Raw genomic sequence first — 13,676 nt, 5'->3', positions numbered from 1 at the left:
GCCAGCCAATCCGCTGGCGCGTCTGTACGCTCAGCTGTAGCTGATGGCGATCAAAGAAGAACCTGGCTGATCCTGATCTGTTTGTCATCAAAATTCGCTACTTTCCACCATATTTTTCGGAAAGATGGTAGAGCTGATTGTATAGAATATAAATTTATCCTCATGATCTTTATTATTTTTTCCTTTTTCCACCCCTCAAAAAGCAAAATTTAGGAGTAATCAAGGAGGGTGCGCTAGCGCACCCTTTTCTCCATAGACACTGTACATGTATTTGTAGGCCTAGTTTAATAGTAGTTAAGGTGACGGCGCGGTGGACTGGAACTCCACCATAACGAGGACAAAAAAAATCAGAAAAGGTTGAAAACATCCTCCGAAACGGTGCCAGTGGATTTATTAATCTCGTGTGACTGGTGATTGACTGACTAAGTGATGAGCTTGATGAGCACTGGCACTGCTGCGCGCATGCTGGCTTGCAAATAACTTTGTCACGTCGATTGGATGCATCAAATGCATGTCGAATTCCGTGCGCATTTATTGGCATTGCCATATTACACAGTGCCAGTCATATAGTGCCACTGCCAGTGGAATGAGACGTAGTCTAGTGGCAGTGGAACTAGACCAAAAGCTTTGGTCTCTGTTATGTTGGTTGTTCCGCTGAACTCTGTTGGCTCCACTCACCAAATACAGAGACCGAAGTACTAGCTCGATCTATACTACAGGGACTCAATGGCCATATGTTTATGTATTAAGTTTGGATCAACCAGGAAAGTGGGAGTTGCGCGACAGCCGAAGTCACTGTTTTTTCCCCTTTTAAAAGGGAGGACAACGAGCATCCTGGAACCCGCGACACTGCCTGCGAGGAAGCCGCAGCTCGCAAATGGTCCCAATGTCAAAGTATCTTTCCCAATGTTGATGCAAAATGAAAAAACGATAAATACATTAAAAAATCTTTTAAAAATACAAATCTTAACATCTTCAAGATAAAAACAACACTCATACTCACAAATACTATACTTGTCCCTACTATTATCGTTCGTTATCTAAAAACTGGCCGATGCCGAAGATTTCAGTGGATTTTGTACCCAATTCCTCCCGAGTTTTCTCTCTAACGCACGGCGAGACCAATGCGGAAGTGACCGTGTTTTTCCCACATTTTGATCATTAAATTGCTTGTGATTGGCAACTGGTAAGTCTAAGAAAAATGTGGGCTAACTTCAGCGAAATGTGCATAGGCCCCGCCCCTCAATCCAGAAATAATGATGAAAAAAAAAAAAAATATATATGATCCCGTGCATTTTTTGAGCTGCACATTATATGGTCGTTAGAAAATCGTATTCTAGTGTTATTCCTGTTGGTTTCATGCCAATACCTATCAGGGTTTTGGATTCCCAAGCAAAAAACTAAAAATGACGTCATCCAGCGCTGTTGAATATTCACGTTTCCGACGATCTTTTCGATCACGTGGTTACGATTCCTCATGAATATTGATGAATCAGTAGCGTGGCGCGACGCTTGACTTTTACGTCTAGTCTAAAAAACAGTCCTTTTTTTGAAAATATTTAGAGAAATACAGTCGCTGCCATGTAAAGTGAGGAAAATCAATCGAATGAAAAAAAGAAAAGACTGGATATTAGTCTAAATTATTTATGAATGGAATTTTCCACAACTTGAATGGAAAGACCGCATGCGAGAGATCAAATGGCACATGTTCGACCCCAAGCCTGTCAAGAGACCCAGGGAATTCCCCTGATTGACGCAGAAATTCAAAGCTTGATCGATGGGCTTCAACATTCTATTTGAAGAAATAAAATTCAGAGAGGATGAGAGAGCTTGAGAGAGATAGGGGGGGGGGAGAAAAATATATGGGATTATATTGCTGATAATACAATGAAACTGTTCAACTAAAAAGCTATTTTTATTATTTAGCTCTAAATTAGATATAATTGTTAAGGCCTGTTTTTATTACTTTTTCTACTTGCCTTTATCAAAGATTTTTCCACTGTTGCTTTTACTCTGCTTGACTCATTATTTATATTTTATTTTCTATTTATTTATTTATTTTTTTTTTTTTTTTTTTTTGGGGGGGGGGTGTTGTTACCTAGATGTATGCAAATGAACTATCCAACTTTAACAATGAAAACAAGACCCAACTCGTCTGGCATTTCTCATCATGGATCTCCATAACTTGCATAAAAGAGCACAAATTTCTTCAATTTTTTATAATTTTCCGATAAAGGGAGCACTAATCACGAGTTCAATTTATTATATTAGTTTAATCAGTACATTTTCCAAAATACATAACATTAATTATCTGCATGATTCATTTCAGGAAGTTCATTTCTTTGTTTTTTTTTTGAAATTTTGATGTGATTATAAATGTAATCAATGACCAAGGACCAGGACATGAAGGAGCTATCGGCACGTGCCAAGTTTGGAAATTTTAGGTGAGTACTAAAAATAGTTCAGTGGGAAGCAAGTTTCAGGACATGTTGCTGATGAAATAAAGATGAGGTGTAATGAGGCTAATCAGTATTATAAATATTATTTAAAAAATAAAAGTAGACTAAATTTATTTATTTTTAATGGCTGTTACGTTTAAAAAAGGAAAAAAAATATTTATAATTACTACAAATAATATCCTGAAATTGGCAACGGCATGTCATGACTGTGTGGATTGGGAAGCTAGCTAAGGCCGGTCTAGTACCGTATATGCAGTGCATCAGTACCGGGTGCGCTGCCCGTGGCATGTCCGTGGCTACGTTCGGAGTTCTGACGGAGAAGAAAAGATGGAAATAACTTCCACCAAAAACATGATCTAGAAGTCGGATATGTCAAATGATCATCATTTTATAGGTATGGAATATGAATCATCGTTTATTTTTAAAGTAAATCGTAAATTTCTATTTATGGGGAGAGTTTTACTTTTTAGAATGCATTTTTCGTAAATAACGTCTCGTGCACAAGCTACCACAGACTACGAGCCGGGCTGCAGCGGCAAATTTAAAATTGAATATTAATTTAAGGAGGTCGTTCGAAACTAGCTATTCATCGACCATTTTACGTGACAACTAGCTTCAGGGAACTTACGGGGCTGAATCGGTTATCGCTGTCCCTTTCTGGTCTCACAAAGGCCATAGTTTGACACTTAATATCTTCACTTTTTGGAAACCTTTGGAACTGGGAGTTGGTATGTTTGCTTTGATTTTGTTTTCTCTTTCAATAGGGTGTCTGGAGAATTTTTTTTTTTCTTATTTCAAGAAAATATCACATTTTCTTTGTGAATTTGAAGAGAAATGACCTTCAGACTGACAGAAATGTAACATTCTTGAAAAAAATCCAATTATTGGCTGCAAAAAAGAAGAATGAAATTAGGTAAATTTTCAGCATTTATCTGCCATAGACTGTGTAGTTAAGAAATGGACACACACAAATCCAAATTTTTTGCTTCCGAGAGCTGTTATAAATTTATTATTAATGCCAAAAACTTGTCCATAAAGAGTCCAATAGGATTTTTTATGCTCTATCTGATGGTATGATTTTTATAAAGATTTGGAAACCAGATCACAATGAAAAATTGCGACAAAGTGAAAAAAAATTGTGCAAAACAGAAATTTCATTTTCCCATAGAAAACGCATGGAGAAATGGCAATCTCAACACACACAAAAATAAGGGTTTGCAATTTATCTCTAAATCCTTATTTAAAATGATCATATAAACTTGTCCTTACTGTCAAAAGAAGCCCCTGAATTTTCTCTTTCCATACATGCCAAACACAAGTTAATAATCAATTCAGATCACATTTTTCTAGTAGCCTGAACTTCCCCGAAAAAATGTGCCATATTTTCCCCTAAATTAGCCTGTTTTATGCTGACACTTTTCAGTGTGGCTTCAGACACCCTCCTTTCATGTCATTGTAAATAAAAATGTGAAGACGTTCAAATAAAAATTTTAGGATTTCAATTTGTCCACCCTACTTTTAAGTTTATTTTTCACGTTTTAGATCTAGGCCTAGGTCCCCCAAGGGCCCTAGAGCATTTCAGGTCAAAACGGAATAATAATCTTTATTTTGGTACAGTACTTTTTAATTTTTATGTATTTTTATGAAATAAAGACAAAAATCGATTAACCCCGTCGGGGGGATTTTGCATTGTAATCCCCCTAAAATGGTGGCTGGACGATAGTGAGCATGGTGAGCCGTCTGTGTCTGTGACCTGCAAATGCAATGACCTGTGCCTGTGTACAAGGAAAAAAAAATGTTTAAAAACTCCTCGAACATGTCAAACAGACGGCTGCCAGTAGTCCAGTGTCAGTGAAACATCAATGAAATGAATTGAAAAAATGAAGGCAAGCGTCGCCTTCGGTTTACCATCATGAGACATGACATTGACATGGTCATGCACGGCCATCCCACTCGCTCGCTTCATTCATTTCAGTAACAACGGCATTCATGGCATTGCCATGGGTCAGTCCGCCCGGCGCGGGGGCGGCGGGTCGGTGGCTCTGCGCTGCCTCCGGCTCTAGTCTCAGACTCATCAGAGACTCGTCTCTCGTAAAAATGGGCGGAAACCTTTCACGTTAAAACCCAGATATTTCTTACCAGCAGTGTACAAATTCGCTAATTCTTTGGCTCCCGCGTGCCCTGGACCCCATCTTGGATTAGAATCTCTAACAGGTGGCAGAACATTGCTCTCTTCCGGCATAGAATTAGCCGGAATTTGGCTAACTATTTGGCTCTCCTCCTTTATCCCCACCGCCATGGTTGCATAAGACAAAACTTGCATGAAGAAACAACGTAGAGGGCGCCAACACTTATTTGCAAAGACCCTTGCTGACAGTACGTTTTATAAATGTGAAGAAGTTTCTTAAATTTGGAATGAAATAGGAAATAAATTAATCTTTTTTAATCTAATTTGTTTTCTATTTCATTTTTTTATGAACATTGTGAGCCAAATGAACCTTGTGAAATTTCCTAATGTTACAATGGCTTCAAGTTTTAATTGGGTTTAGTGACAAAAAACAATTTATAATGCATTATTTTTTTTTATCATGTGATAATTTTTGGTCAAATATATCTGCAAATGTATGATTTACACTAACATGAAAGCTCAAAACAGAATGGAACTGAAAAGGCAAATAAAATGGATAAATTGACACTACACCATATACAAAAAGGCAAAAATTGTGCTAGGTTTTAGTCAATTACACTGTTTTTTTTTATTTGGCAGTATCATTATATTCTTCTTGTTCTTTTTCTTGTGAAAAATAACGTGGAAGGGTTTTGAATCAGCTCTTTCACATATGGGGTCATATATATGTGCCCCCTAGATATGCCACTGCTCAATCGTTTCAATAGGGAAAACTATCTAAGCCGGGGAAACCAAACTAGTGATGTAAATTGCTATATGTGGTCTTAATCTATTGATAATATAATTTACCTATATACAACATTGATGATATATATTGATGGCAAAAAGAAGCTGCTGAAAACTGCTTATCTAAAAAAAAGAGCCAATGGAGTAAATTAGAAAGTCAAAAGGGGCCTAAGCTTTCGATCCTAGCAGAATCTTCATCGGAGGCAAAGATTCTGCTAGGATCGAAAGCTTGAGCCCCTTTGGACTTTCTGATATATATTGATGCCATATTTCAAACTCTCATTTACTCTTCACTGGATTGTGTATTCCTTCATCAGGGTGAACTTTATATTATTATTATTATTATTATTATTATTATTATTTGTTTTGGCGTCACCTGTGCCTGGAAGGCGAAAAGCGAAATGAATCATGAAATGATCATGAAAGTCCATTAATTTGTAGGGTCTTAACGCAGACCATACAGAGGGAGATCAGAGAGGTAGGGGGTAGGAATGGTGCAAAAACACATCCCTCAATTCATAAAGACCCATGACGTTAAACCAGTGACCTTAATACCCTAAAAAAAATATTCTCTTTTGTTTAGTTTTTGGTATAAACAGGTCCACATGGAAGATATCACCAAGTTGTTTAAGTGTCATCACTCTGTATGAACATCAGACATAAAATTAATCATTTATTTAATCATTTTTATACAATCGTTTAAAGAAAAATCAACAATAAAAGTAAAATGCAAATACAGTCAAATTTATTTTTAGGAATATTTATTTGTATTTTTCAAATTCTACACACACACAAATATATGATCATGCAAAGCATATTTCAAATAACAACATCAATAACAAAGTTTTATTGTTCTTGTAATAAAGTGATCTTAAAACCAGTATAACTCAGCCAATTTCGAAAGTACATATGCAAGAATCGAACTACTCATTCGGTTCCTGGATTGGGGGGGGGGGGTGTTCTCTTCCATTGAAGAGTGGACGGCGTCAGTGAAAATAGTCCTAAATAATGCACTCTAATTGAGGATTGAAGGACAGGCCTCTTGGCCTAAATTTGCACACTCTTAACAGGGATTTCATTAATTATTCTGACATAGCCTAAACCAGGATATTCCCATTTCACTATGCGCTGAGCATGTGGGTTTGGGTTCAGTTTGAAATATATGCAGGACTAGGTATTCCATTTCAAACTTATCGAGGTCACGTAAAGTATTTTATATTAATGGGTGGGTCTTGTTACAGTAGGTCCCACAGTTGGTGCAAATTATGTACCCCTTTCATGTGTTAGATAATCACGATTAAGGGCGTTTTTTCCCATTATAAACATTTTTTTACACCTGATTTGCCGTATTCCGCTCCTATCCCTGAAAAATTTCCCTTTTTCTGTTTTTTTTCGCAGATCCCTTGCACTCAATGGAAGTTACCCCCCCCCCCCCCCTGCGGGTGGATCCATAGCCAGGGTGCAATATTTCAATATGTATTCTTGTAGCAGACCTACTAAAGTCATAAATAATTTACTGATACTCTATAAAAAAAAATCACATTACAATATTTGCCAAGAAATATGACTTTACAGTGAATGTGTCTCAACTCAAATTAAATATTCATTGGTTTTCCATAAAGATCAAAGTAGCATTATTTTAGACCAAAATTTACAATTTCTGATTATCTTGTGAATGGGAAATGCCCATGATCCAATACAAGGAATTTGCTGTGTGCTAGACGTTATCAGGGGCGGATCCAGCTTTCGCCAATAGGGGGGGCCGAAAAATATTTTCATCAACATTTTTCTCGATTGGCCGCTATAATCTGATTTTTTTTTTTTTTTGGGGGGGGGGTTCAGGGGGTAGTCCTAACTAGAGACTGAAGTGTCAAGTATATGTTAGTTTTTATTGTTATAAACAAGATAAGGTATCTCATGTGGTCTTAATATATAATGCGAGCGCGAAGCGCGAGCTCAAATTCTTTGATATCTTATGTCCTTGGACCTGAAGATTCTGAGGAGATTTTATAATCATGAAAAAGATAAGTATCCAACTAAACAATGCGAGCGCGAAGCGCGAGCTGAAATTTTATCATAGTAACGTGAAAAGGGACTCAATTAGCATTAGGACTGTTTTTAGTGATTAATGAAGAGGATACAAGTATCACCAATTAAATAATGAGAGTGCGAAGCGCGAGCTCAACATTTTTGATATTCCGACCTGAAAACTGGACAGTCTAAGCGCGTTTTTATTTAAATACAGAAAAAGCTGTGTGTCTCAAACAATTAAATGCGAGCGCGAAGCACAAGCTCAATTTTGTTAAATACTGACATGATAAAGGAGCATTTTGACAAATTTTGGTAAGAATTTCCAAAGAGGATAGGTAACTCACAAATCAAACAATGCGAGCGCGCAGCGCGAGCTGAAAATATTGATATAAACAATTTGTGTAAAACAAACAAAATAATTAAAGCTTGATGTGCGAGCTAAAATATTGTGTGCAAATTGATTTCAGATCTGGATATATAAGTGTCATTTAATCCTCTTGAATGGGAGTCATTGGCACAGGCAATGCGAGCGCGAAGCGCGAGCGAATTTTTTTATATAAAGTTCTTTTTACAATTCTTCCCCTCACCCTTTTCTTGTTTCCTTTCGGGGTCGGGCCGGCCGTTACGAGGTTGTAAATTACACATCCTGGGTATGATACCTCTTTCCTACTTTTCTTAAGTGTTTTTCCTATAGTACACTTTTTCTGCAGGTTGTCAAAAAATAGGGGGGGCCGGGGCCGGCTCGGCCCCCTCCTGGATCCGCCCCTGGTTATAGTGCCCTTCGATATATAAAGGGCTGTGGAACAGACATTGTTGAGCAGTCTGAGGTATATGGCATTACTCTTTCATGTTAAAATTTGGTAAATGTAAATAATCATATCTGATAATGTGTCAGTTAAAACCCAAACTCACACATACACATATCTTCTGAACTTAATCTGGTTTCAGTTTATCAATGGACATATTGAATACCAGTACATTGCATAACTTATTCATGAATATTTGAATACAAATAGGAAATACATGTACATGAAAAGTGGAATTGGTCCCTATTGTCCCCATTGAAACCAACACATTATGTCAAGTTCCCTATACTGCATTTCCAGTTGCCAATTTGGGTGTCTGTGAGGATCTCCAATCTGGATTCCATTGGACCATAGTCTTGGGATATACACATGAAACAAAATTTGAAGTTGATCACTCCCCTTTTTAAATTATTGCATGAACAAAGAGGCCTTGAGCACCACCTACAGTGGTTCGAATCATAAAAGCTATGATATATACAGTGCAGTGAAAGACAAGAAAAAACAACAAAACAATTCTATTGCACACTTCTATAATACATGGTGACTGAATATTTCAGAACCTTAAATTGGTTTTATGTCACAAAACAAATATAACACTTATAAAATCTCAATATGAATACATGGTGTATACAGGCACAAGCAAGGGTCATACCATCTGTTCAGTATATTAACAAAAATTAAAGGTTTGTGAATGGTTTTTTTTATTCATTTTTTTAAATACCCCCCCCAAAAAAAAAAATCAAAGGCCTGAATTCACCCAATGGTTTATGCAGATTTCGTGTATGTATTACTTTTATTTACAGGACATGTTAAAAAGTGAGCAATACTGATGCATGCAATTGTCAGTGCGTCAAATTGACGCTATTTGCCGTGGTTAAGCACGCTATCTTATTAATGAGTCCGCTAGTCATAACAGTGGACTCATTTAGCGGAATGGAAACAGGCGTCAATTTGGTGCATCAGTATTGGAGATTTTTTAAATACACTTGGTAGATTAAGCAAAATTTATACAGGAAATCTGCATAAACCATGGGGTCAACCGATGGTTTTGGTCAAAAGCACCTTTGTGAATTTGGGCCATTGTGGCCAATATCTAGTCATAAAGGCCCAGAACACTAGGGCATGTGGACAGAGTGGTGACTTGCCAACTGAATTGTTTTCTTCATTTGAAAATGAATGCAAATACATCCTTCTGCATGCAGGAGGTTCACTTCCAGTAAACATGAAAATGCCCAATAATCTACAATGAACCCAATGTATATTCCAATGAATAAATTTGGATGGTTGAAAGAAGATGATTGTGGGCAACAATACATGAATATGCGACTCTTCAATACTGAATTACCAAATGCAGTATGGGATATCAGACTGAGAAACAAAATGAATTTATAACATTAACAAGGGCTTCATAGTATCGGACACAACATTTCAAGCAGTCCATGGTCATATAAACACAAATTCCATCACAATTGGTTTTGATTAACATTACTTAATGAATTGTTCTTGGTTTCCATAATTGTCTATTTTTTTTTCTTCAGGCAAAATGTTAACATCTCCAAGTGTTTAGTTTCTTGTTTATATTAACATTTACTGATGGATGTGTCTATACCTCTGAATATTCAAGATATCTCCTTCCTCTCAAAATGAATGGTGCATTTTATCATGCAGTGATCAAACATGGAAACTACAATTGAAATGGCAGCCATTTTCTTGGAAAGGATTTTTTACTTTGCTCTGTAGACATTTGTGATGTCTCTATACAAGTGCTTGATTGAGCATCTTCAATCTGATAGCACTACTCAGTAGTACTATGTTGTACAGTAGTACTATATACATAGTAGATTTTCATGTTGGTTTCATTTTCGCGAATCAATTTCTTGAGACTTTCTGCTTGATAGATGGATATTTATGCAAAAATAAACGCTACCGAAGTCTAAATTTACACCTTGCAAACTTCCAAAGACAGTCTAGAACTGTGAAAATACTTGTATATAAAATATATGGGGTCTACAGTATTTTGTTACATCATTTTCCCTCAGCAACTGATAAACTAAATTTCAAACATAATAACGTACAATGGTACAATGTTTATATATTTAAATTGAACATTTGAACTCTACTAACGTACATAAAGACTTTCAATATTTACAGTGAGTCCAATTGAAAACAGAGATGAATAGTGAGGTAAAAAAATGGCATAAAAGGCTACTGGAAAGGCAAAAGAAAATGCATTTACCTAATGCATAGTAAATAGTAAAATCAGTAAAGTTTGGAATGTTAATCAGTCAAGGTGATATTGAAAGACAAGAATTCAAACAAGTAAGGCAAAATGCGATTTTCTATTCAATAACTTAAGCACACATTTACAAAAGCACACTGAAATATGTTTTTTACAAATCTAGTTGAAATACAATTTCCTATCTTTGGAGAAAATAGATAGTTGACAAGGTGAATAGATATAAAGGTACTGGGCAAGTCCATGGAAACTGTTGCATTCATAAAATGAAATGGTAATTTGGACAATATTTGGTAATTGCAAGGCATCTTGTAAGAGGACTATGATAGTCAGCAATACAGCACTGAAGAAACATTTAGTTATAACTTATTTCCATTATCAAAATGTGCGCGATTCCTCAGAGAAACTTTTCAGCATGAAAGAAAACTCGACCAAGACATGCAGACAATGTAAGTCTGTTTAATGACTCAATACCATGGCAAACCTCTGAACTCTCGAGGTAATACATCCAACATCAAAGAGTGAGAGTCTACTAACGTACTGCCCTACATAATCAGATCACACAAGGAACATCACATATTATCTTCGCTATCAAGCTCCATTGATATCAAACTGACAAAATTCTCATCGATGGCGTCTCTCGGATTCCTTCCTCAATTTAACACTGGTCATGGGGACAAAGTCGGTGCAATGCATCATGCGCCTCATGAACGCCATTGTCGCGGGCAAATTCCAGAAGATTTCTCGCTTCCCTGTCATAAAGATATAAGAAATATAGGCCAGTTAGGGACAAATCCATGATAAACATAGTAGAATGAGACAATAATTTGACCATTAACAAAACAGAGGAGATATCTTCTTTTCCATTCTCACCCCCCTCCCATTGTCAATCAATGGTATTGAAATTTACATACAGGTACATGAATGCACTGTAAAAATCAGATATAAAAAAAAGAGGTGCATCTTTCCCACTGACATCGAACCCACAAGCCAGAAGTACATGTAAACCTAAATGAATCTACTTGTAGATACATAAATGATTAGATACTAATCTTGGTAAAAAATATTGATTATCTTACATTAAACTACATTCGACCTGATCACGACACATTTAAAAAAAAAATCTCATTATATGAAAACATGATTTAGTTCATGAGGTATACTGTACATTTTTACAAGTACCCTTAGAAGTTAATTTATCACTACGAGGGCCGAGTCGAACCATGTACCCCACTGCTACTTTTTTTTCTTTGATTTTCCTCAAACCTTCACATATATTTTTTCTCATATTTTTACATCAAACTTTTCTTCAGAGTGAACTTAAACCTTTAAGTTTAAGAGAAGTAAAACAGACAAAATGAAATGGCTGTGCCCTAGAAATAGTATCACAATGTTAAGGACCAATAAATTCAACGCTTGGTAGTGTTATTTCCAGTGTCCTACTTGTTTGATTATAAAACACATTTAAATCTTGATAAGGAAACATCTAGGTTTTATCAGTTTTTGATATTCACCTTAATTTGGTCACACTGAATTTCTTAAACATTTTTCCTACATTTTACTGGTCATCAGTCCATGCTGAAAAAAAACCCACTGGTCACCGGCCCCCCCCAAATTTATGAATCAGCCTTAATCACTAACCAAACATAAAATAAAGATTTCATCAACCAAAATTATAATGTGAAGGAAAAAATATTAAGCGAATGCTAAGTACCATGAACTTCAACTTACTCTTTACTTTTGACATCAGTTTTGTAACCATGGAGATGACCTATGGCCAAGTTATGAGAAGCATGTGGATGACCTTTGTCAGCTGCAACTCTGTTATAAGGTTGAAATAAGATGACAATGTTCATATTTATCACAAAATATTTGATACAAATGAGGAAACAGTTTTGTATCCACCCCCCCCCCATCCCTCTCCCTGTATAGTCAAGGGCAATGAGTAGAGGGGCATCTGGTGGGTGTTTCATAAAGCTGTTTGTAAGTTAAGAGAAACTTTAAGAACGACTGGTGATCCTTTCTTGCGGTAAATGGTATATTCATTGGCGATGGTTAAGCATGTAAGAAAGGATCACCAGTCATTCGTAAAGTCGCTCTAAACTTATGAACAGCTTCATGAAACGGCCCCCAGGACCATTTAAATGGCATCCATGACAAAGGTCTATGTGGGCTTTGGATTAATTCAAATCTTGACTAAGTCTGATTCGAAGACTACTTATCACATTTAAAGATCAAACATCAATTGTAGTTAAAGGATTTGTGATGACCATCTGTTGTGATAGGCCTACATATTGCATGATTAATGCAGCACCATATCTTTAATTTATTGAACTGATGTACATTCAGAAGACTTCTTTCAAAAGTTACCCCCGGCATAAATATTCATATAATTGAATGTTATGTGTTGTATAAATAAAAATATGGGAGTTACAGGCATACAGGGTTAATTTTAGGTCACCAAAGTGCCCTTCAAGGCCTTTTCCTATTGTAGCTGACACTGGAAACAGCATCTGCATATCTGGGACCACGCTATGAGCGGACAGGCATTTTTTAGTAATTTTCTTGATCTTCATTTGCTCTGACATTTCTCTGTAATGATACATTTCCTGAAAACTTGTTTGGCAGATACATGTAGGCTTTATCGTGATTCATAGTTGTTAGAATTCTGTGCAAGTTTTGTTCAATTCTGTGAACATTTCATTTTCAGTACCAGAGTTTATATACATAGATGAAATAGGAGAATGGATACCTGAACCATTCCATGGCCTTGTCTTCATCCTGTTTGGTGCCTTCACCCCAGAGCAATCTCTGTCCCACCATGTGTGCCGCATGAGCTTGCCCCATATGGGCGTAAGCATGTGTCACATGGAACTGTAGGTTGTCCATGTAGTAGTAGGAATAGTAGATGAAGCATGCTACCAAAACTACAGCCAAGATCTAAAAGGAAATAATGAAATTTAAGATTAAGTATGTGGGCCGCAGATATATTTGTGATTGCGAATGCAATGTTTTTGAATCGGGAGCAAACTTATAACGTGTGAAGAAATATAGGTATGGGTTTTAAATTGATTGTAAGACTAATAGAGCTGTGGAAGAGTAAACTAACTTAGTTGCTTGTGGTTAGATTTCATCTTAGAAGCCTGGTAAGTTCATATTTTTTGCAACAATTATATTTATTTACACAAAATATAAAACAAGTTGTAAATTGGCGGTCCAAGTTTTATGGA

The 13,676-nt window shown here is 36.4% G+C and overlaps 1 protein-coding gene across 1 annotated transcript; it reads right to left on the bottom strand.

Annotated features, from left to right (window-relative positions):
* Nucleotides 1-6,117: 6,117 nt before the first annotated feature.
* Nucleotides 6,118-13,386, bottom strand: LOC129254141 (uncharacterized). Its single transcript, XM_064094968.1, has 3 exons — nt 13,199-13,386; nt 12,178-12,267; nt 6,118-11,198 (listed from the first exon to the last, which is right to left on the bottom strand). The coding sequence occupies exons 1-3, from the start codon at nt 13,333-13,335 to the stop codon at nt 11,105-11,107; spliced, it is 321 nt and encodes a 106-aa protein (XP_063951038.1). The 5' UTR covers nt 13,336-13,386; the 3' UTR covers nt 6,118-11,104.
* Nucleotides 13,387-13,676: the final 290 nt, after the last annotated feature.

Source organism: Lytechinus pictus, chromosome 2 (assembly GCF_037042905.1).
Source record: "Lytechinus pictus isolate F3 Inbred chromosome 2, Lp3.0, whole genome shotgun sequence".
Lineage (NCBI taxonomy): Eukaryota > Metazoa > Echinodermata > Echinoidea > Temnopleuroida > Toxopneustidae > Lytechinus > Lytechinus pictus.
Note: the sequence above shows the minus strand (reverse complement) of the source record. Positions and strands in the feature narration are given on the sequence as shown.